The 27,383-nt window shown below is 50.4% G+C and overlaps 1 protein-coding gene across 7 annotated transcripts in view; it reads left to right on the forward strand.

Annotated features, from left to right (window-relative positions):
- The window catches only part of ANK1 (ankyrin 1), a 131,446-nt gene that overhangs the window by 24,080 nt on the left and 79,983 nt on the right, over positions 1 to 27,383 (forward strand). Inside the window, exon 1 of one of the 7 annotated variants that reach the window (XM_075123387.1) lies at positions 25,129 to 25,259. The exons of the other annotated variants lie outside the window; for them this stretch is intronic. Coding sequence (XP_074979488.1) covers positions 25,206 to 25,259 — 54 coding nt within the window. The 5' untranslated portion in view covers positions 25,129 to 25,205. Of the gene's footprint in view, positions 1 to 25,128; positions 25,260 to 27,383 lie in introns of those variants that run through there. 7 annotated transcript variants of the gene reach the window in all.

Here is a 27,383-nt window from a genome sequence, read left to right on the forward strand (position 1 = left end):
AGGAGTTGCTCGAGTTGGAGAGCAGAGCTCTCACCTCCACAGGTCCCTGCTGAGTCCACAGGACTTCTCCCATGGAGACTGCCATCACTGCCTCTGGACGCTGCTCCATACAAGCCCTCCTGGTCTGGAGCGATGGCCTTGGTGTGTCGCCTGCCTCTTCCCCAATGCTGTGTAAGGGAACATCCCTGTTGTTTCTGGCTCTCGCTGGCATGTCCCAATGCGAGCTGTTCAGAACGGCCTCACCAGCTGGTGTGTGGCCCAGCAAAAGCTTTCTGGAGGGGTGATGGGAACCATCCACACCAATGCCCTAGCTGGGTGCCTCTGGTCCTTTACACATTCATGTTCACCTTCCTGGGGCTTCTATGCCTGTAAGTAATATTTCTGGTTCCCTGCTCCCATGAGGATTCCCCTCCCTTTCTGTTGCTCTGGGGTCTGGCCCCTGGTTGCAGCTGCTCTGCTTTTCACCTGCAGCCCAGTTTCCCTGCAGAGCCTCCGCTTAATGGAGTTGATATTTACGTTCTCTTCTTGCCCTGCCAGCCCTTTCTCAGCCCTAACTGCTTAGTCTCTGCTCAGCCTGTTCTGGGGCTGCGAGGGAACAAACCTGCCCTCACTTCAGAGGAGTTTCACTTACCGATTCTGCTTCTCTAGTTTCTCCTTGTGCTCTTCTCTCTCCAGGGTGCAGCTCAGCCAGGGGGCACAGGCAGAAGTGCTGTGCTGTGGGGTGCAGGGGAGCCCCGAAGGGCCCAGGTGGTTACAGCAGAGCTCTGTAATGACCCAGAGAGACACAGATTGCCTCTGGAAGCAGCAGTGCGGTGTTACCTACAGGAATGACTCAGGGTGCCTACAGCGCCTGCCTCTGGGAATGTGCCTGGCCTGGTACCTAACATCAAAAAGGTCTTGGAGTCCACAACAGCTGGAACAGTCTCCACAGCAACCTGGGCTGCAGACCTTTCTGTGCTATTTTGTGAGCTGTAGCTCACGAAAACTTATGCTCAGATAAATGGGTTAGTCTCTAAGGTGCCACAAGTACTCCTTTTCTTTTTGCTAATACAGACTAACACGGTTGTTACTCTGAAACTTTTCAACAACAGAGTCTCCTGTGAAAGGCCCAATCCTTCAGGTTCAATAACCTCCAGCTCCTGGGAAAGTCAAGTTCTCGGCAAATCCAGGCTGCAGCATATTGCAGCATTTGCTTGGAAAACAACATTTTTTACCTCGCAGACTTGGGCCAGATGGTGCAGGGCAGGAGGGCAGGAGACACAGACAGACACAGTGCATGTCAGGGACATAGCAAGCGAGGCAGTAGGCAGGGATGGAGCTGTGACCATGGGTTTTGGTTTGAAATCAGTGGGCCACATCTTGCTCCTCCTTTACCCCAATGGTGACAGTGCATGGACTGGTTTTAGTTGCAGTGGAGTTGCTTGAGGCATAGGGGAGACCAGAACCCAGCCATGGGTATGCAATGTGACTTAATCAGAGCCCTGCTGGGTCCTTCATTGCTCTCTGCTGGAAGCCTCATTTGTTCCTGCTACACACCAACACTGCCCCTGCACTGAAATGAGAATAGAAAGAGGGAGACAGCTTCTATTCTAATCTTTACCAGCGTTCAGTTCAAGCCTTCTCTAGAGGTTAGAACAGGAGGCAGGGGGTAAGGAGGCCTCGCCTCTAGTCCCAGTTCTGCCTCTGACTTTCTGCTGGGCAAGTCTCTTTTCCTTGGTGCCCTTCAGTTTTCCCATCTGTGAAATGCACAAACTAGTGAATATTAAGTACAGTGCCTGGACTGTCCACTACCCTAAACCAGTGGTTCTCAACCTTTCCAGATTAGTACCCCTTTCAGGAGTCTGGTTTGTTTTATGGTCCCCAAGTTTCACTTCACTTAAAAACTACTTGTTTAAAGAATCAGACATAAAAATACAGAAGTGTCAATGTACACTGTTACTGAGAAATAGCTTACTTTCTCCTTTTGTCTATAGGAAATTATAGTTTGTACTGACTGTTCTGTTTTCAGTGGTCTGAGCAAGAGTTAACATGTGACTAGCTGGCAGTTGAGCTGCAAGAGTTGTGCAGGGAAGTGGCCCGGGTGCTGCCAGGCACAAGTTCATAACTGAGGTGCCAGCTCACAGCACAGGATGGGGATGGCAGTGGGAGAGTGCCACTCCTTTTTAAACCAGAAATGCTAAAATCTGGGAGCGTAAGCAGCAGCTTCAAAGGAGAGATTTCAGTCTAGCCTCTGTCCATTTCATGCCAGTTCAGATAGTGCTTACATGTGGCATGGGAACAGTTGCGGTGGCATTTTGCAGTTGGCAGTAGAAGGTACTATTTCCTGCACTACATGGCCCCCTGCCCCCTTGCTCAGTAGCTGGTAGTGTGTTAAGGGGCAGGTTCCAGAAGAGGCTCTGGTTCCAAAGTGAATGCATTCTGGTCTGGTTCCTGAGGCCAGAGAAGAGCCCTGGTGCTGCAGGTGCTCAGTGAAAAGTTGTCAACTGGGGGAAATAAAATAGTCAATCTCCTTCCATTTTAGAACAATAGTGAGGCTCCCATTAGCTCAGCTGGATCAGCAGAGCTTTGTGTTCACTTTTATTCTTCACAATTGCTCACTTCCCAAAGTAGAGTCTATGCGAGTATTTCTGGGATTCTGCTGCTCACATCCGGAGGCATCTTAAGTAACTGAATTAGATCTTAGGAAAAGCTACCACAAGATGAAATCATCCTAAATGCTGCTCAGTGAGAGCAGGGCTGTGGGTATACGGCAGAAATGTGCACGTCTCTCTCAGATCATTCATTAATTACCCTGCCTTATGATGTGTAGGGTTTAATCAGATTTAAAGTAGATTTTTTCCATATCAGAGCCACTTTTTCCTCCAGAATGTTACAATAATGGGAGAAGGGCTCAGGTTAGTGTCTAATGAAGTGGAATTTGGTAACACAGGGCTGGGCTCTTGCGGTAATGTTTATACCATGTGATACACAGGCCAGGAGGTAGGGGAGCTGGCTAAAGGAAAATCAGCGTTCAGTGGGAAGGTTAATTCAGCTTGGAAGCTGTGCACAACCATTAGTGCTTGGGGGGGGGGGGGGGGTTTCCTTCTAGGAGGAAGACATTCGTCTGCCTGTGTACACATGTGCACTCGGGGTTTTGGACAGATTTCCCCACTCCTGGATCTCTGGGAGAGGTGGCTGATCTTTGCTAAATCCTGTTGTGCAGCTACCGCAGGGCAGCAAGTGGGAATTTTCCTTCCTCAGTGCTTTGGATCAGGCCACACGCTTATGGGAGTGAGGCCTGTGCAGAACGGAGAGGCCAGAGAATTAGCCCAAAGCTGCCATTTACTAACTGGGAGCAGCAGAGTTTCCTTTGGGTTTGTGTTACCAGAATAAGAAAACAAAAGGCACCTGCTCTTGTGCACCTGTATGTGCTGTGCTGTGCTGTGAGGGACAGCACAGCCACTGGCTACCCAGTCACAGGGCAGGCCTGCCTGGGAACCAGCATCTGTCAGGTCGGTTTCTTAGCAGGGAGGTGCCTAGAGCCAGGTGCTCTGATCCTTCAGCAGCTTCACCCTTTGCAATACAGAACACTCCAGCACATGGAACACTCCTTCCAGAGAGGCTGTCTGCATTGCCTGTGAGGGTGCAGGGGAGACCTGCTCCTGCAGATTGCAAAGCATCTTAATTCAACAGATAGATCCTAAAATCCCACCAGCTGTGACACCCTGTGACATCCCAGAGAAGGCTCCCCCAGCAGGAGAAAACAGGATGGTTTTGTACCCTGCCCCCTCTGGTAGGTTTCTTCAGGTTATGCCTAAACTTTAAGACACATCAAAGTAAAAACAAGCATCCAGAGAGCAAATCTGGGGATGCTGCTCCCAATAACACAGCCTCAGAATACTCGGAGCCGGAATGGCAGCAAAGGAAAGGTCAGAGCACGCTTTCGTCCATCGAAGTCCGGGGCCTGAGGCCCTGCTCAGGAGTCCTAGCCTGCCCCTTCTCTGCCCAGTGCTGCACAGACTGCCCCAGAAAATGCATGTGTTTGCCTGTCTCTTCTCCTTGATGCAGCTGGATAGAGGGGGGCTGTCAAACCATTGACACTAGGGTGCGAGGTCAGTGCTGCTTGGTTAAGGAGGTTGGCTCTCTCCTTTGCCGAGGAGGAGTCCTCACAGAGGAAGTGAGTCTTTTGCTCCCCATGCACCTAAGCTGCCACACCCCCGCCCCCGCTGTGCCCTCCCCAATTGCCAGTCTTCCCAGGGGCTCTCTAGGAGTCATGTGTTCTGTTGCAAGTTGTGACGAAGTGGGACTGTTCTTAATGTTTCCTCTGAATAGTGTGGGGGTGCCTCAGTTTCCCCTGTACAGTTCTTGAGTGTCTGGGTGGTGGGGTAAGGGTGTGTGATCACTGCAGAGCCCTAGAGGGCAGGTGTGTGCTGGAGTCTGGACACAGAGAATGGCCGACACCCTGTTTCCTGGCACCTGATGGGCTGGGCCCTTCCCCCCTGCAAGGTGAGAGCTAAAGGGTTGGAGAACAAAGGAATCCGGTGACCTCCTGGCCCGGGAAAGGGACAAAGCCCAGAGGAGGTGGGGCTGGAGGGAGTTTCAGTTTGGGGCTGTCTGGAGACATGGAGTGAAGGGCAGACGTGGTTGTCTGGCTCACTGCCCCCCAAATTGGACCCAGCTGAGGGGTCCGGTTCTCTGCACCTGCAAGCTCTGTTTTAGACCATGTTCCTGTCGTCTAATAAACCTCTGTTTTACTGGCTGGCTGAGAGACACGTCTGACTGCGAAGTTGGGGGGCAGGACCCTCTGGCTTCCCCAGGAGCCCCGCCTGAGCGGACTCGCTGTGGGAAGCGCACTGAGGGGCAGAGGATGCTGAATGCTCCGAGGTCAGACCCAGGAAGGTGGAAGCTGTGTGAGCTTTGTGTCCTGAAGACAGGCTGCTCACAGGAAGGCGACTGCCCCAGAGTCCTGACTGACTTCATGGGGAGCAGTTCCAGAGCATCGCCCAGGGACTCCGTGACACATGTACTTTGCCCAGTTCTAACGGTCTGAGCTGAAACCTCCAACTCTGCCTGGTCTGCCTCAGGCTGATTTTTATTTAATTATTTTAAAATTTCAACTAAAAGTTTGTCCATTTCCAAGAATGAGAATTGGGGAAAAGACATTGTTTTGCCCATGTTTTAAAAATACTTCTTACAGCCATTTTGTTGAGGAGCTCTAGCATCTTCATGCTTTGGAGAAGGGACTCAACATTTGGCAGGTTTTGCCCTTGTGTCAGGAATTTGCCTTTTGCCACCCCCATCAAAATGTGCCCAATTACAAGCCTCTGCAAAACTGCAATTCGCACAGGCTTTATAGAGGATTGTGCGGCTGGCAGTATTATTCTGTAAAGCGTCTTTCTGCTTTGAGCATTCTCCATCCCCACCCAGCTCCTAGAAGCAGACAGAGCATATTCCATCCCCATAGAGGTGGTGAGCATGCACCATTGCGAGGGTATAGGAGCTGATCAGGACTTTCTCTGCAATTGTTCCTCCTCCTGGCAGACAGGCACTGCTGGGGTGTTGGGCATTGAAATGCCAGGAGTGTTCTCAGTGCTCCCCCTGCTGTCTCTGGGTTGTGTGGTAAAGGAGGCTGTCGTTCCTAGAAGCCCTGTCTCAATTGTTTCAGAAGTGGGGAAGCATGTCGTGAATGAGGCAGGAGATTGCAGGAAGAGTAAGAGTGGTATCTGGCTACGGCAGCTGAAAGCTGTCCTGGGGACCTGGATTCCATCCCTGCCTCTGCCACAGAGTTAAATCCAAATGTTTGTAGCTGGCCACTAATTGCATAGGCCTTGTTTTCTGGTTATCTGCCTTGAAACACCTGGTGCCAGATTTGCAGAAGTGCGGTGCACTCACAACTACAATGGTGGGAAAGGGGAGCTGGGCTTTGAATATCGGTGCTGGAGCTGGGGTTGCTGCCACACCCCTGGCTTGAAGAGGTTTCCATCAAACACAGGGTTTACAGTTGGGATCAATGGCTCTCAGCACCCCCACTATGCAAATTGTTCCAGCGCCCCTGGCTTTGAAGACATAAAGTACTATAAAAGTGCTAAGTTCTCTAGGGCTTGATGTTCCAGGTGTTTCCCGTTGGGTACCCAAAATTGTCTGACACTTCTAACAATTTAGGCCATAATCTCTCTGGGTCTCAGTTCCCTGCCTATAAAATGGTGATAATGCCCTCTAACCTCACAAAGGCATCGTGAAGATACATTTGTTAATGTTTGAGAATACTCAGATATTCTGGTGAGAGCACCATGGAAAGCCCACAACAAAATTAATAAATTGGTAGTCGGTGCAGGGTTTGGATGGTGTACGGTAAATAAGGCCTAGGACTGCATGCCGAGTGAGGAGGATAAAAAGAAATACTGAATAGCGACCCATTCAGTGAGCACCAGAATCCTGTGTGGACTGCATGGGGGCGGGGGAGCAGTGTGTGATCATGTAATTAAAGACAGTATTATTTCATAATGCGCACACATAAGGTGGTTGCATGCACAACCTTAATTCTGGCAATTTGTTACTGTTCAGTGCTTGACTTTGTAATCGTAAAATTTTTCACATCCTCCTTTTGTATCTAATTACTAGAAACAGAGTCTTCCTCAGTACTGAAAGAATGGCCGTTTGGGTAGGAATTTCTCTCTAAAGACCACGGAATGACAGGGTCTGGCTTTTGTGCTCCCACAAGGACCCCACCGAGATGTAGGTTTCTACTCCAAGCTTCAGTCAACAACAAGTCTTCAGTTTTCCATTCATAGTAATTACCTTGTTTTTCCTTTTTTTGTTTTTAATTTGTAAGTGAGGCTCTCCACTGCAGAGTGACCGTAACAATAACACCGCCCTACTCCAGGCTGCCCCATGCAATGTCTGCAGTGTCCTGTCTGCTGAACAGCCCAGGTCTCCTGTTAGTATTGTCCACACCATACAGCTGCCGAGGGTTGCATCATTGGCCGAACTGCTGACTGAGTTCCAGTTGCATAGTCTAATTCTGGGCTGAGCTACTTGTAGGTGAGGGGGAGACACAGGTGTAACGAAGAGCAGCATTTGAAGGCAATGGTGTTGCACAGGGCTGTGTAACACCATAATATGCAAGGCAGGGGAGAACCATAGCCTGCACGTCTTGCTAAATCTGTGGCTAGAGGAGTTATTACCAACCAAGACAGCAGATATGAGGCAGTTTGGATGTGTACCTGTAGGTTGGGGTGAAGCTTCAGAATGGACCCCTCATATGTGTGAGGTGAAAATGGCTCTTCAGTCATCCTGCCTAGATGATGCCATTTTATACATGGCACTTGATCTTTTCCTTAAGAGGAGCAGACCATTCACCGCGATCACAAGCCTGAGCCCAGCCCAGACCCCTTCATTGCTCCACTGCTGCTGGTGTGACCCAGCACAAGAATAGGTTGTTTGACTTGGAAACACCTTCTCAAGTGACTGCCCTTCTTTTTGGATGTAGCTGCCAAGGAAGGGATGAATAGACATAGATTATAAAGCCAGATGAGATCATTGTGATCATCTAGCCTGACTTCTTGTATAACATGGACCACAAGACTGCCCTGAATTCCTTCCTGTTTGAACTTGAGCAAAGCTTTTGAAAAAACATCCGATTTTGATTTTAAAACTCCAAGCGATGAAGAATCCACCATGACCCTTGGTGAATTGTTCCAGTGGTACCTTAATTGTTAAAAAAATTAAAAAACCCTTCTTTCTAGTCTGAATTCATCTAGCTTCAACTTCCAGGCATGGGATCTTGCTATAACTTTGTCTGCTAAATTGAAGCACTGGAAATGCTTTTCAAAGTTGTGCTCTCCATGTAGGTATTTATAGACTATGATCAAGTCACCCCTTAACTTTCTCTTTGTAAACTAAACAGATTGAGCTTGAGCCTATCACTATAAGGCATATTTCCCAACCCTTTAATCATTCTCGTGGCTCTTCTTTGAACTCTCTCCTGTTTATCAACATCCTTCTTGAACTGAGGACACCAGAACTGGACACAATATTCCAGTAGCAGTTGCACCGGTGCCAAATACAGACATAACAACTACAGACTGCTGCTCAATATTCCCCTGTTTATACATCAAGGATCACATTAGCCCTTTTTGGCTACAGTGTTGCCCTGGGAGCTCATATTCAGCTGATTATCCACCACAATCCCCCAAATCTCTTTCAGAGTCCCTGCTTCCCAGAGTAGAGTCCCCCATCCTCTGAGCATGGCCTACAGTCTCTGTTCCTAGGTGTCTGACTTTACATTTGGCCATATAGCAGCACAGCACTGGGCAGGAGATACTAGACTGCAATCTAGACAACAGAACCTATGGTTAGCTCCAAAGCACCAAAGCTTGTGCCAGCAGCGCGGCATGTATGTGCTGGCTTGTTGGCATCCAGTGCCTCAAACATGCCCCTTTGGGTGTAAGAGATGAAGGGGTTTGGTCTTTAATGAGAGGAGGGAGACTGGTATAAGAGAAGGCAAGACTGGAAACTTTGGGGTGCAGGGGCTGTGTCTCTTTGCTTGTGTCTCACCGAGAACAATAGGGCCCTGTCCTGCTCTATGAGCAACTGCAGTATAAATATGACATAATGACCTCCAGGAGTCTCCCTGAATAAAGCCCCAGGGAGCGTGTCTCAGTGAGAAATGGGTTTCCCTGGCACTTCATTGTTTTGGTGGCTATCCCGGGCAGTGTTTGTTGTGGAGTTTGTTCCCCTCTGATGTTGGTGGCATTCACCCAGTTTGTATTGCTGTGTGCGGCTGGCCTCAGGGGCTGCCTGAAGGGTGGGTCAGTTACAGCTAGTCAGAAAGAGGAAATTCCTTATGACTGTTTTCCTCAAATTTTTATTAGGAAGGAAATTCTGCAGCCAGCTGCCCTCCAATGCCCAGCGCAGCACAGCGCTCTAGCCTCTTGACAGCACTGCCTCTGAAGGGCCAGGCGGCTCTTGCAATTCCAGAATGTTTCCTGCAGATCATCATTTTTTTACATCTGCCCAGCCACTTGTCACATCCGTTCAGAGAAGTGAAGAGCTGAATAAGCTGCAGCAAATGCCGTGGTTTGAATATAGATTAGAATTAATTGAATTTCTGGTGTGAACGTTCCTGCCCTGGTATTGCTATCTGAGCCCTTCCTCAGACATTAAACAATTCCTGTAGCAGAGGGCAAGTGTGGCACCTATCTGTACTCCTGCAGGAAATGCAAACTCTGGCTTTCTTTGACTGCTGTTCTCTGTGGCTGTGAGCAGTGGAAAGGCAGAGCTATGGTCTCCAGAGGGACCGTGCCACAACACATCTCCAGAGAGCAGCTTCACTCCACAGAGAAGGGTGCTAACTCCACTTCCCAGTGACAAAGCCTTGGCACTCACGGATGGTTAGAGGGAAGAGGACTGAGGAGCAGGCAGGATAGAAGGGTGGTAGCAAGAGGAAGGCGTATGGGTGGGTAGGGGGAGAGAGCGATTTTAGCCTGGGGTCATGACTGAGACCCTGGCTAGGCTTCTGCATCACTGCCATGGGAGGCACTCAAGGGGCTGTGCACAGTGGAAAGGGTCTCCTCAGCGGCCCTGCATGGGCTGTCATGGAAGGACATGTTGGGGATGTGGCTGGCTTGGAGCAGCTGCAGCCCCTTTCTAGCCTGGAGTATCAGGGGAGGGGTCTGCACAGCAGCCCTGCTCACTGACTCCATGTTGAGCAATCCACACACCCAGTGCCCAACTCTGGGGCTTTGCAGGATGGGAGTGGAGTAGATTTCACCCACCAAACTCAATAGGAGCATAGAAGTTTCTGGACGGGATCAGACCAGGGCTCCAGTTAGCCTGTGTCTGGAAGTGACCAGCACTAGCTTCAGCGGGGGCAGTGATGGGCTAACCTGCCCCCAGTGGCCATTTCTTCCCTAATCTCCAGTGGGTAGAGGGGGTGCATGCCTTGCCATAGGAGAGTTTGTAGCCCTTTCTAAACACTTATTTATCCATTTAATATTTTCTGTCACAACTCCGGGTGTTTCTGTCATCCATGTGCATGTACAGTCTCAAGCCTGGTGAATCTTGCCCTGAGTTTTCCTGTGGCAATTATTTCTGCTTGCTAAATTATATGCTGTGTGAGAAATTATTTCCCCCTCTGTGTGGGGATTGCCCAGCCCAGGTGGCAAAGCCCTGTGGAGAGGCTGGGCTTCGACAGCCTGCTCTCCGATGCACGACCAGGTGGGAAAGGGTTTGACAAAATGCAAAGCAGCACCATATTTATAAAGATGGCTTCTTTCCAGCTGTTTGAACCCATGTGACCCAATAAAGGGGCCCTGGTTTGCAGGACCCGACACCCTGGCATGTTGCAGGCCTAGAGAATCCAGGAGGATGTGTGGAGAGTAAAGGAATATTAGGAAGGGCTTGAGCCCACCTATGGGACTAGTCCTGAATCCTGGTTCTCCATTGCTTCTGTGGAGAGTTCCCACTCCCCTTCCTGCAGGAGTGCGCGAGGAGCAGGTGCAGGTGGCGTCTCGTGTTCCTTCTGCACCCTCAGGATTCCCAGTCTGCCCTGCACGCCGGTGTACAGCATTCCCGGCCACCAAGAGCAAGGTGCTGGCCTTCCGTTCGTCTTGAGCTCTCCAGGCAGGCATGCTGTCTGAGCACCCAGGTGCAGCTGTAATCTCTCCAGTTACAACAGGACCAATGGATCCAACCAGGATCAATGGCTGGGATCAATTAACTGCAGGCTGATGAGGGGCTCAGCATGTCTCTCAGACTGGTGGCTGTCCAAGCAAAAGCATAAACCTGCACTGTAAGCAGTAATTAAGAAGCAGTTTGCCCTTGGCCCATGCTGCTGGGCACAGTGCCAAGCTCTGCAAGTTCCCAGAGCTGGGATTTTTCAGAAGAGACTCAGACTGAGACAGGTGCCACTCGGCTCTCTGACTAGCCTGGCCTCTAGCTGGGAAACAACAGTGCGTGTTAAACCTGGGTGTGGGCTGCTCCCTGCCACGGGGGGATGGAATGATCCAATGGGCACAGTTCTCTACAACTACAAAAATTGTCTTCTCCATTCAGGGCGACTCTAGAGCTGAGCTAGCGGCATAAATGCTTATCCGTGAATATTCATTTGACTCAGGCAGCAGCTGGGTTTGTGCCCCTTTTGTGTTTGCATTCTGTAAACATGTGAGCGCTTGAGTTTTACTTGCACAAATTCCATGTTACCCAGATGGTATGTGCAGTAGTAAAATTGACAGTTTTCATTAGCTAAGTCATCCAGTCAGGGAACGAAGAGAATAGCAATGTGAGTCATGTAGCAAGCCAATGCTGTGCATATTCTCAATGTGCTGTATACGTACAATTCCCAGACCAAGAACTATCCACTAGAGAAATTCACAGAGAACATAGAATATTTCAGGTGTTTGAAAACATCACCGTCTGCTTGTAGTTGGTTCATGAACAGGCATAAAAAGGAGCGATGTGCCAGGAAGTGGGGTGTTGTGAATTATTTGCTCAGTTCTAGGAGAATTCCTTTGGCCTTGGAGATATCAGCCAACCCAATTGGTCTAATGTGCTATGATGTATTAGCAGCCAGGTGCTGGTGAGGAGCCCACTGTCCCCAAAAGAAGTCAAACACACCGGTCAAAAGATTTAAAAAATAATAATTAAAAAACAATTCAAACTTCAGGCCCCCAATCCATGTGTATTTGGTATCAGTCAATTTCACACTGAGGTCTGTCCCTTTTCTATAGACTTTGTCAGCCAGACTGTAATGGGGACTGGCCTCACAACATTCCCTCTCCTAAAGCCCCAGCTGCTCCTGACTGGCTGTACAAGAATACCATCATATGTATTTCAGCTGGGATTATTTTTAACCATCGTAGACACTCTCTCTTCTGGGGTACACATGTGGGGTGAGGTGATGGCCTCCCTCCCTCCACTCAAGTTCTGGAGAAATCCTTGATATCACAGTAGCATTTAAAGCTATTTAAAAGGCATCACTCTCCTTTTTGCTTAGCCTGGTCAAGTGGTGTTTCATTATCATCATTCATGTATTGTGCGTATTACAGGAGTGCCTAGAGACCTAGCTAAGATTGTGCTGGGCACGTTACCTCCTAGTAGCATGTTGTCCACAGACATGGAAATGCAGTTGTCTGTATGTCTGTCTGATTTATTGCAGTTCTTTTTATTATACATAATTTACTAATCTACTGAGATTTTAGAAGGGTTAAGGAGGTGACATCTCTCCAGGCCAATGGAGGGAGAGAAAACAGCAGGAGCAGAGAATGGGAGACAGTTACATGTTAGCCTTTGTCTTGGAGAGATGTTACCTCCTTGCCCCCTCAAACCCTTACTCCTGAAAGTAACGGCAGCTCTTACTCACTGCAGTCAGTGGGACTGTTTGTCTGAATCAGTGATGCTCGTGTGAACAGTGATTTGCAGGGTCAGACCCTAGATCTTGTGCTTTAGGGGACATTATTCTCTTGGTGCTTGCTGTAATGAAGGGTTTGTGAATGGCAAAGATTCGATTTATCACTGAAATTGCTCCACGCTCAGCTCTGTCAAATGTCATTTAATTCCATCAGTTCATATTGCATTAGAGTTATGTGTGTTATGATAGTGCCTTGGGACCCCAACCCAGAACACAACCCCTTGAGCTGGGTGCTGTACCCTCACAGAATAGGAATCTGGAGGCCTTATAATCTAAATATTGCCTGTGAGGTGCCTGCCTTTTAGCTGGATTTGAGCGATAGAAGAAATCTATTTGGGGGCTAGGGGGTTCCGTGCCTCTGGATTTTTCCCTGTTGGTATCCTTGCCAAGAGGAAGGACAGGAAACTCTCCTGTTTGTGTAACTGAAAACTTCTGCCAGTGTTGGGACTGATTGATTGATTTGGAAAGGTTTTTGCAATTGGCTCAGACTATCTGGCCCTGCAGTTTTAAGTTTCTCAGTTGTTACTGCTCTTTAATATCTTTTATTTACTGTATAATTTTGTAATGTGTTTCTGGCTTTCAAATGTGATCTGGTGACTCAGTATATGTACAGTTGAAAAGTCTGGCTTTCGTGTTCTAAGGCTGTGTTACTGCATACAGAGTTTGTTGTAAACCTGAGTGAAAGCTGATTGATTTCTCAAACTTTATTCAAATTTCTCTTGTCTCTTCATGGCTGTCCCTGCCACTGGCTCTTTACGTCTAGCTGCAGGACATCAGTCAGTGCAGGAACCTGTGAGCTCATGTCACGATCTAGTTATGCCTCCGTCTGTGCAGCATGTCTCGCACAGCTCCTCATGCATTGTCCCAGCTAATTGCTATCAGCTCCAAAGTCCCAAAGCACCTGGTTGGCCCATTTCTAGGAAGGGCTGTTCCCACCTTTCGCCTGCCTTATTCTCACGGAGAGGCCTTCTCTACTCCCACAGCTGTAAAGAAAAACTATGCAGTTGGGGAACTCTTCACGGCACAGTCAGATCTGGTACTGCAAGAGCCATTAAGGCAGCTGTCAAGGTTCCTTCCCCACTCTGAACTCTAGGGTACAGATGTGGGGACCTGCATGAAAGACCTCCTAAGCTTATTTTTACCAGCTTAGGTTAAAACTTCCCCAAGGTACAAACTATTTTACCTTTTGTGCCTGGATTTTATTGCTGCCACCACCAAGCATCTAACAAATATAACAAGGAAAGAGCCCGCTTGGAAACATCTTTCCCCCCAAAATCTCCTCGAGCCCTACACCCCCTTTCCTGGGGAAGGCTTGATAAAAATCCTCACCAATTTGCATAGGTGAACACAGACCCAAACACTTGGATCTTAAGAACAAGGAAAAAGCAATCAGGTTCTTAAAAGAATTTTAATTAAAGAAAAAGTAAAAGAATCACCTCTGTAAAATCAGGATGGTAAATACATTACAGGGTAACCATATTCAAAACATAGAGAATCCCTCTAGGCAAAACCTTAAGCTACAAAAAGACACAAAACCAGGAATATCCATTCCATTCAGCACAACTTATTTTATCAGCCACATAAACAAAACAGAATCTAACACATATCGAACTAGATTGCTTATTAGCCCTTTACAGGAGTTCTGACCTGCATTCCTGCTCTGGTCCTGGCAAAAGACACACACAGACAGAGAGAACCCTTTGTTCCCCCCCCCCCCTCCAGCTTTGAAAGTATCTTGTCTCCTCATTGGTAATTTGGGTCAGGTGCCAGCAAGGTTATCTTTAGCTTCTTAACCCTTTATAGGTGAAAGGGTTTTTCCCTCTGGCCAGGAGGGATTTAAAGGTGGTTAGCCTTCCCTTTATGTTTATGACAGCAGCATTTGCTGATAATGACTGTGCAGTTACCGTGGCTATCTGCTATTCTAAATAGAGCGGGAAACTGGTAACCCTGCGGTACCACTCTGAGCTAACTCCTGGTGAATAGTGAGCCCCAGATCTCGCTGTGCCCTGCTCCGTCTTTTACCCTCTGCTTTGCACTCCTGGGCCGGCTCTGCTGTAACCAGAGCATTCAGCATGAGGTGGGTAACGTCCGTCAGCCTGAGTCTTCCAAGCCAGTGGTTCGCACCCAGGGGGATGTGTATTCCTGGGGGGACGCAGGGCTCTTCCCGGGGGTCCATCACCTCGGCTAGATATTTGTGTCGTTTTACAACAGGCTACATAAAGAGCCCTAGAGAAGAGTCAGTACAAACAAAAATTCCACACAGACAGTGACTGGTTTATACTGCTCTATATACTATACACTGAAATGTAAGTACAATATTTATGTTCCAATTGATTTATTTTATAATTATATGGCAAAAATGAGAAAGTGAGCCATTTTTCAGTAATAGTGTGCTGTGGCACTTCTTGCTTACAAAATCAGACATAAAAATACAGTAGTTTTTAAGTGAGGTGCAACTGGGGGTATGCAAGACAGATCAGACTCCTGAAAGGGGTACAGTTGTCTGGAAAGGTTGAGAGCCACTGCACCAAGCCACCTGCCCAGCTGACAAACACAGCAGTAACTTTGGTATCTGCCGGGTGTGCAGAACCCCCAGGAGAGCAGCTGGGCAGCATGTGTAGTTTCTGACATTGGGCGTTCACACTGGATGTTGCACTGTTCAGGGTGAGCTGCCAGCAAGAGGCTCCGAAAACCAGGTCCAAATCACAGAGTGTCTTTCAGATTTTCCTTCTGGGTTATTTCTGGAGGGTTCTAGGGGGTTTATGGAGGTTGACTTGGAGGGGAGCCACCCAAGCACCTCAAGGTGGATGTAAAGCAGCTTACTCCTGGGGGAATTCTGTGCCACTGCATGTGTGCAGCATTCATGTCCCCCACAGACTTCTTTGCTTCCCCACAAAAAAATGACTTTCTGACAGGGAAGAAAGGGAAGCTGCAAGAGCAGTGATGCACCACTCCCTAGCAGTGCAGGTACATCGTTTCAGGAACCTGGAGCAGCCAGTGGAGAGGTAAATCAACGCAGGGCTGGGGACACCCCAGCCAGTGGCTCCTACGCTGAGCCGGGATCAGCTGCTGGGCTGGAGGCAGGAGAGGACGGGACTTCCTCTTCCCCTGCAAGGAGTGGCTGGGGCTGTGTCAGACCCACCCCCAGAAACCTCCCCCAGCTGCAGGAAGCTCAGCACCCTCCCCTGCTTCCTGCTCCCATCGCTCTTCAGCTGCAGGCGAGGGGTCATTTGTACAGGGAGCTGCTCCCACATCTGCCCAACCGCCATGCATCTAGACCTCCAATACCCAAACACCTCTGCCAAGCCTCACCCCATACACCCAGAACCCTTCTAGCCCCCCAATTCTCAAACCTCACCTCACTGAACCTCAACCCCTGCATCTGAAGCCTCTATCCCCAGACCTCCTGCCTCTGGACCCCCACCCAGACCACTCCCCACTGAGCTCCCTGCACTCAAACCCCCACCCTGATGAGCCCCCCCCCCTGCACCACCCTGAGCCCCCACATCCAGACCCCCATGCCACTGACCCCCAGTTAGGTACACCCAAACCCCCCACCCACCAAGCCCCACTCCCCCAGTACCCAGACCCCTCCGCTGAGCCCCAACCACTTTCACTTGGAAGCTCCTGCAGAGTCCAGTTGCCCCTGTACTTGGAACACCCCCCCAATGAGCCTCTGTGCATCCAGAGCCCACCACACCCACACCCCCCCACTGAGCTGCCTGCACCCAGATTGTCCCACACAGAATCCTCTCACCCCTCACCTGGATTCCCCCACACTGAGCCCCTCCACACTTGGATCCTGCCTGGTTGAGCCTTCCTGCCCCACACCTGGTGCACCTGGCACAGAGGGGCAGGGCCCCAGGGTGTTTCTGGGGAAGGCCCAGGCCTTGTGCTGTGTCAGGGTTGGGTGCAGCCTCACCACTGAGTCCGTGTCCCCGGGGTAGGGGATGGGGACACTGGGGAGGCTGCAGGGTGATCTCCAACCTTCATGCAGCCAGTGGCCTGTGCTCCCCACTTCCATGCTGGAGCCTCTGCATTTATTTATTGACAAATAAAACTTCCAGGATTTTGTAGAATTTTAAAACATTGTGAGCAGAATTTTTATTTTTTTGGCGCAGAATGCCCTCAGGAGTAAGCACAGTAAAAGGGTTTGTTAGGTAAAGGGAGAAGGGGAGAGGTTTCCAGGCCCTGGAGGAAAGTGCCCCTTACTTGCTGGGGTGAGTAAGATTGGCCCAGGCTTTTTCCAGGAAGGTGTGGCCTGCCCCACGTTTCTGGGAGCTGGAAATCGGCCTGGTTTGGCTGAGGCACTTGTTGCATGGTGCTTTCTCTCCATAAAGGAAAGAGACCAGAAGGAGGGGTAGTAAGAGCTATAGTCTCTCCTGAGTTTGGCAGGTGTGTGTGTGTGTTCCTCAGACTACTGGCCTGCCTGCACTAATGCAGAGCTAACCGACAGACGTGGAACGGGCCAGGTGTCCCATGCGCGTTGTCAGCAGTCTGCCTTGGGTGGCTCTTTGGAAGTGGAGGGGCTGGTTGTCAGAACGGCAGAGCTGCAGCCACACCCATTGTGGTCCCTTGGAGCTATGCGTTCTCAGTACCTCCCAAGACTAACTAATGTAGCAGCAAAGCAGGTGGTTAGACAAGGCTTGTGGGACCTTATTCCAAACTGCAGAGGACCTGCAGCCTGCAAAGAGCCTCCTGTTCTACATTAAGGGGCCGTATGCAGCACTGCAGGGCATTGCTGATCTGCTCATCCCTGCCTGCGTGACTGCTGCACTGTTTTCCATCCCAGCTCCCTCTGTACCCCAAGCTGAGTACCTTTCTGTATCCAGGGCTAGGCAGCAGTAATGGAATTGCTAAGGATTTAAATTATTTAGCATCAGCTGCTGATTCAGCTTTAAAACAATATGCATGTCTCTTACAGTAACAGCCTGGTGGCCAAAACCTGAGGTGCTGGTTGCTCCCTGAAGCCAAAGGCGGGTGAGTGGAAAACAGGGATTATCACCAGACAGGATTGAAGAGGTAATACAGTGCAGGGACCAGGTAGCTGTTGATGCACTGGTGCATGGTGAATACATGCACACTTTGCAGTCACCTGCCCCAAACTTACCCAACACCCAGGATCCATTGCAAATGCCTGATGGGAAAAGTGCAATCACCTTCCGAGTGATTCAGATCTGCACAGCTGTGGTTGCACCAAGACCATAATGGTTCAAAAAAGAACTAGATAAGTTCATGGAGGATAGGTTCATCAATGGCTGTTAGCCAGGATGGGCAGGGATGGTGGCCCTAGCCTGTTTGCCAGAAGCTGGGAACAAGCGACAGGAGACGGATCACTTGATGATTACCTGTTCTGTTCATTCCCTCTGGGGCACCTGGCATTGACCACTGTTGGAAGACAGGATACTGGGCTAGATGGACCTTTGGTCTGACCCAATAGGGCAATTCTTATGTAAATACAAAAAGCTGCTGCATACCAGTACCCCTCAGTGCAGCAAAACACATGGCTTCCCCTAAATACCACAGCAAGCTGTTAAAGGAAGGCATTTACTCTTTCCCAAGGCAGTGTGTTTAAGAGCTCTTTGCCGCATGGCCTCCCCATTCCCTTAAGTGAAAGAAAAAGAACAGCTGAGGAGGGTGTCTTGAACATTGGCACCAGGCAACAAACAGTAAAGTGAGTAAAGTGAGCCAGATTTCTCTGCTCTAGTTACAGTACACGGACAATAACAGCACAGTCAGAGGAAGGGGCCTTGCATTCTTTCGGGACTATATCTGAGCACAGTTGAAGGTTTTCTTCAAAGTCTCTCAAGAGAAACTCAGGGACAGAACTTTGCAGCTTTAAAAAACTCTTTGTAGCTAAAGAAAAAGTTATCTTTGCAGGTCACCTTTTCCTTCTCACTCCTGTCACAAAAGCCAGGATCTGATTGTTGGAGTCCTGACCAAATCCTAATCTGGTAACTGCTTTCTGCTACCCTATATTCCCCCTGCAGTTGTAACTGGAATACAGTATTCTTCTCACTTCCTACCTAAAACTGTAGTGCAGCATAAAGGTGGCAGAACGGCTGCAGTGTTCAGCCCAGATGTGTCTGCATTTCAGTGGGGGAAGAAATGAATTTGGGGGAAGTTGAATGGCCTCTGTGTGTGTGTGTAATAAGAAGAGGAGTACTTGTGGCACCTTAGAGACTAACCAATTTATTTGAGTATAAGCTTTTGTGAGCTACAGCTCACTTCATTGGATGCAAGCTCACGAAAGCTTATGCTCAAATAAAATGGTTAGTCTCTAAGGTGCCACAAGTATTCCTTTTCTTTTTGCGAATACAGACTAACACGGCTGCTACTCTGAAACCTGTGTGTGTAATATGGCCATATCCTAGCATCAGATGACCATGGCTGAATTAAGGGAACTGTATGTTTTTCTAGCCCAGGTTTGTATCCTAGTTTGCGAAGTGTCTGGGGGCAGAGGGGACAGTGTAAACCGGAAATGATAGCTGGTACTAATTGTGAGTTTTCTTGAACTTCTGTTCCGGCCACGAGTTTGACCTTCCGTAAAGGGCATCTTGTTGTGTGCATTGTAAATGGCTTTCCTTTGCAAACACTCAGCTCCTCGAGGGTCTGTAAGGAGAACTCCAGGTGCTCAGTCACTAGAGATAGAGGCATTGTATAGAAGCTTAGTGAAGGATTCACACACACACCCATATGGGGCTTAGGGTCTGGAAATAGACAGATGAGGCCTCTTAGGGCATGTCTACACTGCAAGTAAAAACCTGCGGTTGGCTTGGGCCAGCTGACTCAGGCTAAGGGGCTGATTAATTGCTGTGTAGACGTTTAGGCTCAGGCTGGAGCCCGGGCTCTAGGGTCCTGTGGGGGGAGGGTCCCAGAGCTCAGGCTGCAGCGAGAGCCCAAACACTGCAATTAAACAGCTCCTTAGTACGAGTCAGCTGGTAAGGGCCAGTTGCATGGGTCTCACTGCAGTGTAGACAGGCCCTCAGTGTTAGTGAATCTCCTGAGGAGAAACACCCTGCCACCAGCACTGGCTTTGTTGGGTGGTTGAATGGGGGTGGAGACTGCTTCCAGGCTCAGACCCCCAGCTTTATTGGGACACTCATATTGTGAAAGGTTTAAACCCTTCTCAGCCCTGGCTGTCCGGATGGGATTGCTCTCCTGTGCGGACGGTAGTCTTCCCCAGAACCTGCAGCATTGGAGCTTTTAACTTGTCTGTATGGAGAGAGGCTGCTGATGGCAGGTTTCTAAGACTCATTGCCATTCACCCCCTGTGCTTACCCACAGAGCTAGCCACTTGCAGCCGTAGTCCATCTGCAGTGAGGGCAGGAAGGAATTTAGAGATGGAGTTTGTTGCAGCTACCATGCTAGTGGGTGAGGTGAGGTGTAATACAGGGTTGAAGGATCAGTGGGAAGTGTTAGGAAGTGTGATTAAAATGGGAATGCAATTAATGTAGCAAGGAGAATGGTTCCACTGGGAGCGGAGCCTGCTTCATCTACAAATAGCAACAAAAACAATTAGGGATTAATTTATTAAATGCGCTGAACCACAGAGCTGACTCTGGTGAGAAGAGAGAGCCAGGAAGGTACAAAATGACAGAGCCCATCACCCGTTACCACTAGATGCCTAGTGAATTTCATAGGCTAGCAGGAGTACAGATAATGGCAGGATTTGGCCCTAAGAGTCTGCAAATGTCTCCTCCAATCACTGCACATAATAGAATCGGCAGGGCTAGTTCCAAGCTGCCCGGGGTTGGTTCTGGGGCACACTCCGAGGAGGACAGGGTGCAATGCTGAACGGGGCTGGTTCTGGGGATGGCTGGGTGGGAGGTTACGTGGCACTGGCTCTGGGCAGAGGTTCAGTTTTTAATGGGGTGAATGAAAGATTCAAATGATGGAATTCGAGTTGCCTCCCGATCCTGGCCAGGCCCCAGTGAGCGCGGAGCCTGGGGGTGAAACACTTGGCTTTCTCAGAGGAGTTTCAGCCTGCCAATGCCCCTGGGTGGGACCCAGTTTGTGCTGCCTCCCCATTTTCGCAGCCCAAGGAAGGCTCTTGTGGGCTGGTGGTACTAGCGGCAGTGACCCTCACTTTGCTCTTGGCCACAGCTTGCTCCAGAGACTTCTACAAATCCATCCGGTTGTCACCATTAAGATACCACACAGTCACTGCAGTTATTTCTTGCTCTGGGCACTGTGGGCCTGGAGCGTCCCATTCACTGCTGTGCCCTAGCTGTGGGCCTTTAAGAGAATTCCGAGGGGATGAAGGGCTCTGAGAGGAGGCTGCGTGTTCCCTGCTTCCAGCTGCTCACTGGGCCTGAAGGAGCTGCAGGCCGCAGTGACTCTGCCCAGTACAGCCACGGTACTTCATCGTGCAGGAAGTGACTTCCTGAGCGAGCAGGAAAACCCAGGCTCCCATTCTGGTGTCCCAGTCTCCAGCTGGTGCCCTGCTAAGGAATGAGTTCCCTCACCCAGGAAATCATACCCAAGAGATGGCCTGTTCTCTGTGGGCCTCTCTGCAGCAGCGGAAAAGTTGCTCTTCTGACTGTTAGTGGTTCTGGTGGCAGCCATAATGTGCCGGGTACTATACCAACCCCAGATAAAGGCCTAGCCCCAAGCCTGCGGAGCTCACATTCTCAAAGGACACAGCAAAGGAGAAGAGGAGAGGATCCAATGGAGTAGCGGCCAGGCAATGAGCAGGCTCAAAGGGATGGTGTGAGGTGATATGTTTGCGTGGCTGGTGGTGTGTTCCTTAGAGGCAGGTGGGTTAGCCCCAGCCATATGCATGTGCCTGTCTCTGGGGCCCTTTCAGCAGTGATTTTAAAGTGACTTGGTTTAAAAATGGTTTAAAAGTGAGCTTTAACTTGTCTGTGTGGAGAGAGGCTGCTGATGGCAGGTTTCTAAGGTCATTGCCGTTCACCCCCTGTGCTTGCCTACAGAGCTAGCCACATGCAGTTGTAGCCCTGGCCTTGTAGAAGGGTGTTTTGCATGGGTCCATGTAGCCATGGCCTTGCAGAAGGGTGGTCTGCATGGGGCTACTCCTGGTGTTTTGGAGTGGCCCGTCCCAGACGCCACCAGCCTTCAGACTCTGATCTACATTCATGACATGCAATTATGCAGAAAAAAATGCAGCATTGAATAAACTTGTGATACTGCTTCCTAGGTTTGGGGCAGCAGCATCTACCACCAGGCAGGAACCATGGACTTTCCGGGATACATTTAACTTCTCTAGCATTTTAAGGCAGGTGGCCAAGTGTGCTAGGGAACAAATTATCCCTATTGGCAGAGTGAGCACAGAGCCCAAACTGCCTCACCCCCCAGAGGTGGTTGGCTCAGACCCGGGGGGAGGCTGTTGGGGGAGGGCGTGAAGCCCACCGTGTTGCTGCCTGCTCAGTATCTGTCCTGGGATAGGTAGTGGTCTTCAGCTCCTAGGCGTTCAAGCAAACATCTTTCAGCAGCCCGACATTAACTTACTAACCAATGCATCACCCTGGGCTGGGAGCGTGCTATGGCCGCAGAGCTCTTCCTGGCACTCTGCATCCCATCGTTTCCTCTGCTCTTCTAGCGCTCATTGCACACAACCGGTCAGCTTGGAAATTACACGCTGTGTGAGAACATGCTTCAGTCTCTGTTGGGTGGACACTGTGGGGATGGTGTAGCATGGAGCAGCACCTAGTTATGTATTTGGAGGAGTCTGTTCCTTACCAAGTTCTATGTGTATACAGAAGAGCCAGTGGCCACTGGTAAAACTGGACTTCCCCACAAGCCTGTCCCGAATGCTCAGTCCCCCTTTGCTCTTTATATTCTTTCTTGCTTTTCCTCCCACCAAACAACTCAGAAATGCAGGTGTAGGACCTTTGTGGGGAAATGGGCTGACCCTGAATCCTTGGATAGGACTCTGCACAGATCCACAGTTCAGTAACAGCTGGATGGCTGGCTAGCTAGCGTCTTCTACAGCACCTGTCAGTGCAGGGATCAATGTACTCCAGTTGTTCACAGAAGAAAAGGAATGTGAATGGGATACAGGGGAAGGCGTGGTTCTGAGGGACAGGCCCACTCACTGTTTTGTTTGTGCCCCACTCACACACAGTGGATATTCCTGCACTTGTATCACAGTGGGGGATTGTCACTGAACTGAGGGACTGTATTGATTGATGTGGGACGCAGGACGCTAGACACCATGGAAGGGATTGGGGTCACCAGCCTGCACTGGTGTCGGCAGCCTGTGTGGTGACAGTAACAGCGCTGTGCATCAGAAGGGACTCTGCAGGGCTGTGATTCAGAGCTGCACGTATGTTATGTTATGCAGCAGGCAAGTGGTTTAATTTCAGTTCCTGGTTCTGGCCTCCCAGACCACAATGGGCTCCCTAGAACCACATTCCCTAAAGGTTTGCTCAATGGTTCTCATGCATTTCCCCTGTGTCTCCCTGAGCTATCAGGCCCGCATCTGGCAGAGCATCTTCCACCCAATAACCTCTCTTGGGCAGCAGAACTGGGCAGTGTCTTCTGCTCATTTGACCCTGGGAAGTTAATGAACACAAAGGGCTTTTGTAGCCTTTTCTTGCTCTCTCCTCTGTGTCTACATGAGAGTCTGCAAACTCCTGCAGACTGTGGCAGTGTCTGCAAAGGATTCCTGGCTAATCTCTGGAGAAATTGGAACTGGTCAATGGAGCAGGATTAGCTGCCAATGAAGAGGGGAATAAAAATCTGAAAGGGGGCCCAAAAGGGGGAGACATTTGGCACCAGGGAAACCATGCAAACAGGTCCTGCCCTTGCTAGCAACTGTTCATCTCCACTGGTGTTACTGATGCAGGGCGGCTGGGGGAAGATGGTCCACAAGTGACAACATTTCAAGCACTGTGGCATCTGTCCTGGCTAGACAGGAACACGGAATATGATGTGATGCTGGCAGGCCAGGTGCCAGCTCAAGCCAAGGTCCCCGTGCCTCAGGTGAACAATGACAAATCCATTGATGGAACAAGTCTGGCTCACTTGTGTGTTGGTATTGTTATGATAGATGTTAGGATTATAAGAATGTGTTTAGTGTTTAGACTTTATGGAATGCTGATCTCATAGCATCTGTATCCCATATTGTATGGTAATATCTGAGCATTTGCATTGGGACCCTTGGTAGCTGTGTAAATCACTGGACAGGAGAGAGGGATTAAGGAGTGTGAAATGCTGGTCTCCAACAGAGGGTGTTCTGTCCTGCCCCACAAGGAAGGCCCCTCAACACCAGCCAGACTAGAGAGGGACATTAAAAAGGACAAAAGACCTTGTTGTTTACTCTCCCCCTCCAATGAAAATGGGTCTTGTTTACTCTCCCCCTCCCATCAGCTGAGTTTGCAGCGCAAAGCAGAAGAGGGGAAGGGAACAAAACCCCCTACCATGGAGGAACTGGAGCTCCTGAGCTGACTGCATACCTGTGTCAGGGTGGCACGTACACAAGAATTACACTCTGGATCTAGGAACCTGCCTGCTGCATTGTGGCACCTACTGCTAGAGTGAAGGCTCTGCCAGTGATTCCATCAGAGCCGTGGGGCCTGGCGTGCGCATGCACATGTCCGAAGGGGATTGTTTTTTAAAGGAAACCTTTTCTAATAAGGCCTGAGCTCTGCTGCCACTGCTGTAACTTGGAGCACAGCCCCTGCTGGGGTTAACCCGCATCTCTCCATCATACAAAGCATTTGGCAGGCTCCATTTTTTCATGCCTGCATCTGAGCACATCCCAGAGTACTTGCTGCGATGAGCGCTTTCCCAGGGACGGGCTCAGCTGACTTGCAAGCATCCAGGTGGGTGCAGCTGGCTCAGCCATTGCTGTGAGCACCCCAAAGTCATGTTTGTGCTCAATGGCCTGCCCACATGTAGTCACGTCAGGTTCTGAGGCATCTGTTGGCATGGCCCCAAGGCATCCAGATCACCACAGGTCTGCAGTCAGCACATGGGTTCCTGATGAATGGGAGCTAAAAACAGAAATGGAGCACTGTGCTGTCTTGTGTTCACCTAGCGCTTTGCAAACACCAGCTAATTAATCACCAGGCACCTGAGCAGGGTGAATAAAGCCACTGGCACCCTTTAATGGAGAGCAGAATCTGGTCTTCCAGCCTGGAGTGCCAAGTAAATGCTCGCCCGTCAGTGTTCATAGTGCACCCATTGTCATGGTATTGGAGCACAGACCGTCTGGAGGGGCTGTTTCCAAGGGGTCTGTTCTCATGAGCTGTGCCGTAACTTCCCGCTTCCTGCTCCAAGTAGCTTAGGGCTAACTTCCCTTCTCCCTGCATGCAGGAATCTCCAGGAGGGAAGGCTGGAGCTGGCATCTGCCCTGTGACTAGGAGAAGGAAGTTTCATTGTGTTGCAGTAACATGTAGGGATCAGGTCCCCTTGTGATGGTGCTACACGCACAAGGTCAGAGGCAGTCCTGTCCCTGAGCAGCTTTCAGAGGAGGAATTCTGTCCTTACTGTGTCTCATGTTTCCGAGACCTGCCCTGCACTTTTCCTGTTTGAAAGGCAGGGTTCAGGTGCCTGAGGTCGGAGCCCCATTCACCTGCCTGCAGACGTGTTTAGAAAGCATGTTCCAGACACCCTGCCCTCTCAAACGCTCAGAGAAGAGCCCAGCTGCTGTTTACCATGGGCCCTGGCATGGGGCAGCCCCCGTAATCTCCAGTCCCCAGGCAGGAGCCTCCCCTCAGCATCTGCACGTGTGAGAGGCGATAGGGCAGAGGTCTGCTGCTGCTGATAAAGCCCTGTGCCTGCTGGGATCTTGGACACTTGTTTTGGAGGTAGAGCTCACTGTGCATCTGTGCAGACCCCAAGCACGGAGATGGGGGCTTCCCTTTCACCAATAGGGATGCCAGGCCTGCTGCACCTACGGAAAGTGAGTACTCGGGCAGCCTCTAAAGGCAGTGGGGGACTCTTGCAACTCAATTCCTAGGGCAAGGATAGCTGGAAGGCTGTTTACCTATCCTGTCTGGTGTGTGTGTCTGTCGGAACTGGTAGCATGGGATCAGGGCCCCGTGGTGCTGGGCACCTGTGTGTGCACATGGTGAGACAGCCCCTGCCCCAGACAGCTTGCAGACCAAACAGATGAGAGACACAGGATGAATCATTGTACAGATGGGGGACTTGGCCAAGGTCACACAGGGAGTCAGTGGCAGAGCCAGGAACTGAGCTGAGCCCCTTGTTTCCAGGCTGGAGAGTTAGTAGCAAGACCATCCCTGCTCCCCACGCCAGCGTATTCTGAGCTGATATAGCTGAGGGGGGAGGGAGATTGGCTGCCAGTTTTCTTTTTTAACGGTAAACAGCAGCGGCCAAGTTGTCATCTTTCCTGCCCACCTAAAGCACTGGGTCAGGCGCACTGGGTGGGGTTTCCATGCAGGCTCCATCTGCCTTTGCTGATGAACTGGGGGCTGTGCTGCCTTTGGAGCCAGGCTAGCAGCAACTTCCCTTCACTAGGTGCAGGTGTTGCTCTCAGGGTCCTAGCACAGCTCCCCTTGCCAGTGCAAGGGGGGATCTTTTCTAAGAGCTGTGCTGCAGGCAACCTCCCTCGGGGCCTTCTTCCCTTGATGGCTTAGAGCAGTGGTTCTCAACTAGGGGTCCGGGGCCCCTTGGGGCACTGCAAGCAGGTTACAGGGGGTCTACCAAGCATGGCTGGCATTAGACTCGCTAGGGCCCAGGGCAGAAAGCCAAAGCCCTGCCACACAGGACTGCAGCTCGGGGCTCCGAGCCCCCCACCTGGGGCTGAAGCCGAAGCCTGAGGAACTGAGCTTTGCGATGCCCCCTGTGGCATAGGGCCCTGGGCAACTGCCCAGCTTGCTACCCCTTAACGCCAGCCTTGGCTTTTATACGCAGAAAAAGCGTTGTTGTGGCACAGCTGGGCGGTGGAGTTTTTACGGCATATTGGGAGGAGGCTCAGAAAGGAAAAGGTTGAGAACTGCTGGCTTAGAGAGCTCGTCACACGCACAGCAGCCGGGACAGCATGAAGCCCCTGCGTGTTTCAGCCACAGCGCAGCGCGTGCCTCTCCCGCAGTTTCAGCACAGTGATCAGCCACAGCTGTACAGATTCTAACAGACAGTTCTCTGCTCAGGCCTTTGCCCACTGCATCCAGGCAGAGCGGGTGCGAATTAGCCCTGCTGGAGCAGGGCTAGAAAAAATGAGGGGGAACAGATTGTAGAAATTAGAAGCTGCTCACAAGCGACATTTAAAAGCCTTCCCCTGGGCACAGAATGAATCTGTTCGGAAGGAACCGGATTTGGGTCTGGAGCACTGTCGGTGGGTGCTGGAACCCAGCCCCTCTCCTCAATGCTGGGAGCCATGTGCAGTGTCTGGGATAGATGAGGCTGGGTGCACCATACGTGCCTTTTGCTGGAGAGGCTGCCCCCATTCTCTGAGCTGCACCAGGCAGGCCCAGAATTTGTCCCTGGTTTTTACCAGCAAGTGGAATCTGTCACATACCTTCTGTGCACTGGGTTTTTCTGGTGTATTCTCTGCACATCCCCATCTGCGCAGACTCAGCTACATTTATTTGCTGTCATGGTTCAGGAAGAAAGTGCATTAGGAGAGTAAGAGGTAAAAAATCAAGCAGTCACGTTGCTGCTATGTCTCTCTAACCAGCTGTAAGCCCTGGCAGGTTGTAATAAGAGGTGTAATGCATGAACAGCAAGCTCTAGAGGTTTGTCTTAAATCAGAGCCTGGTGATATAAAAATAGCATTCCCCACTCAGGAGGCACAAAGAGCGGGGGCTTCTGCTAGCCTCAAGAGGGAGTGACAGGTGTCACTGGGGTGTGCCTGGCCCATGCTGACAGGAGCTGCAGCCGTGTTAACTCTTTCATAGCCTTGGCTCCCCAGTCTGCAGCTCCCTGGCCAGACACCGTGGGATGCTGTTCCATTGACACCTCTGCTGGTGCTGGCTGCCCGGCTGTTGATCAAGGGCGATCGTGAATTTGTGAATAATAGGACAGACTCTTAATCCTGCTTCTCAGAAAACCCATTCGTGTCAAA

The sequence above is a fragment of the Caretta caretta genome, chromosome 26 (genome assembly GCF_965140235.1).
Source record: "Caretta caretta isolate rCarCar2 chromosome 26, rCarCar1.hap1, whole genome shotgun sequence".
In the NCBI taxonomy this organism is placed as follows: Eukaryota; Metazoa; Chordata; order Testudines; family Cheloniidae; genus Caretta; species Caretta caretta.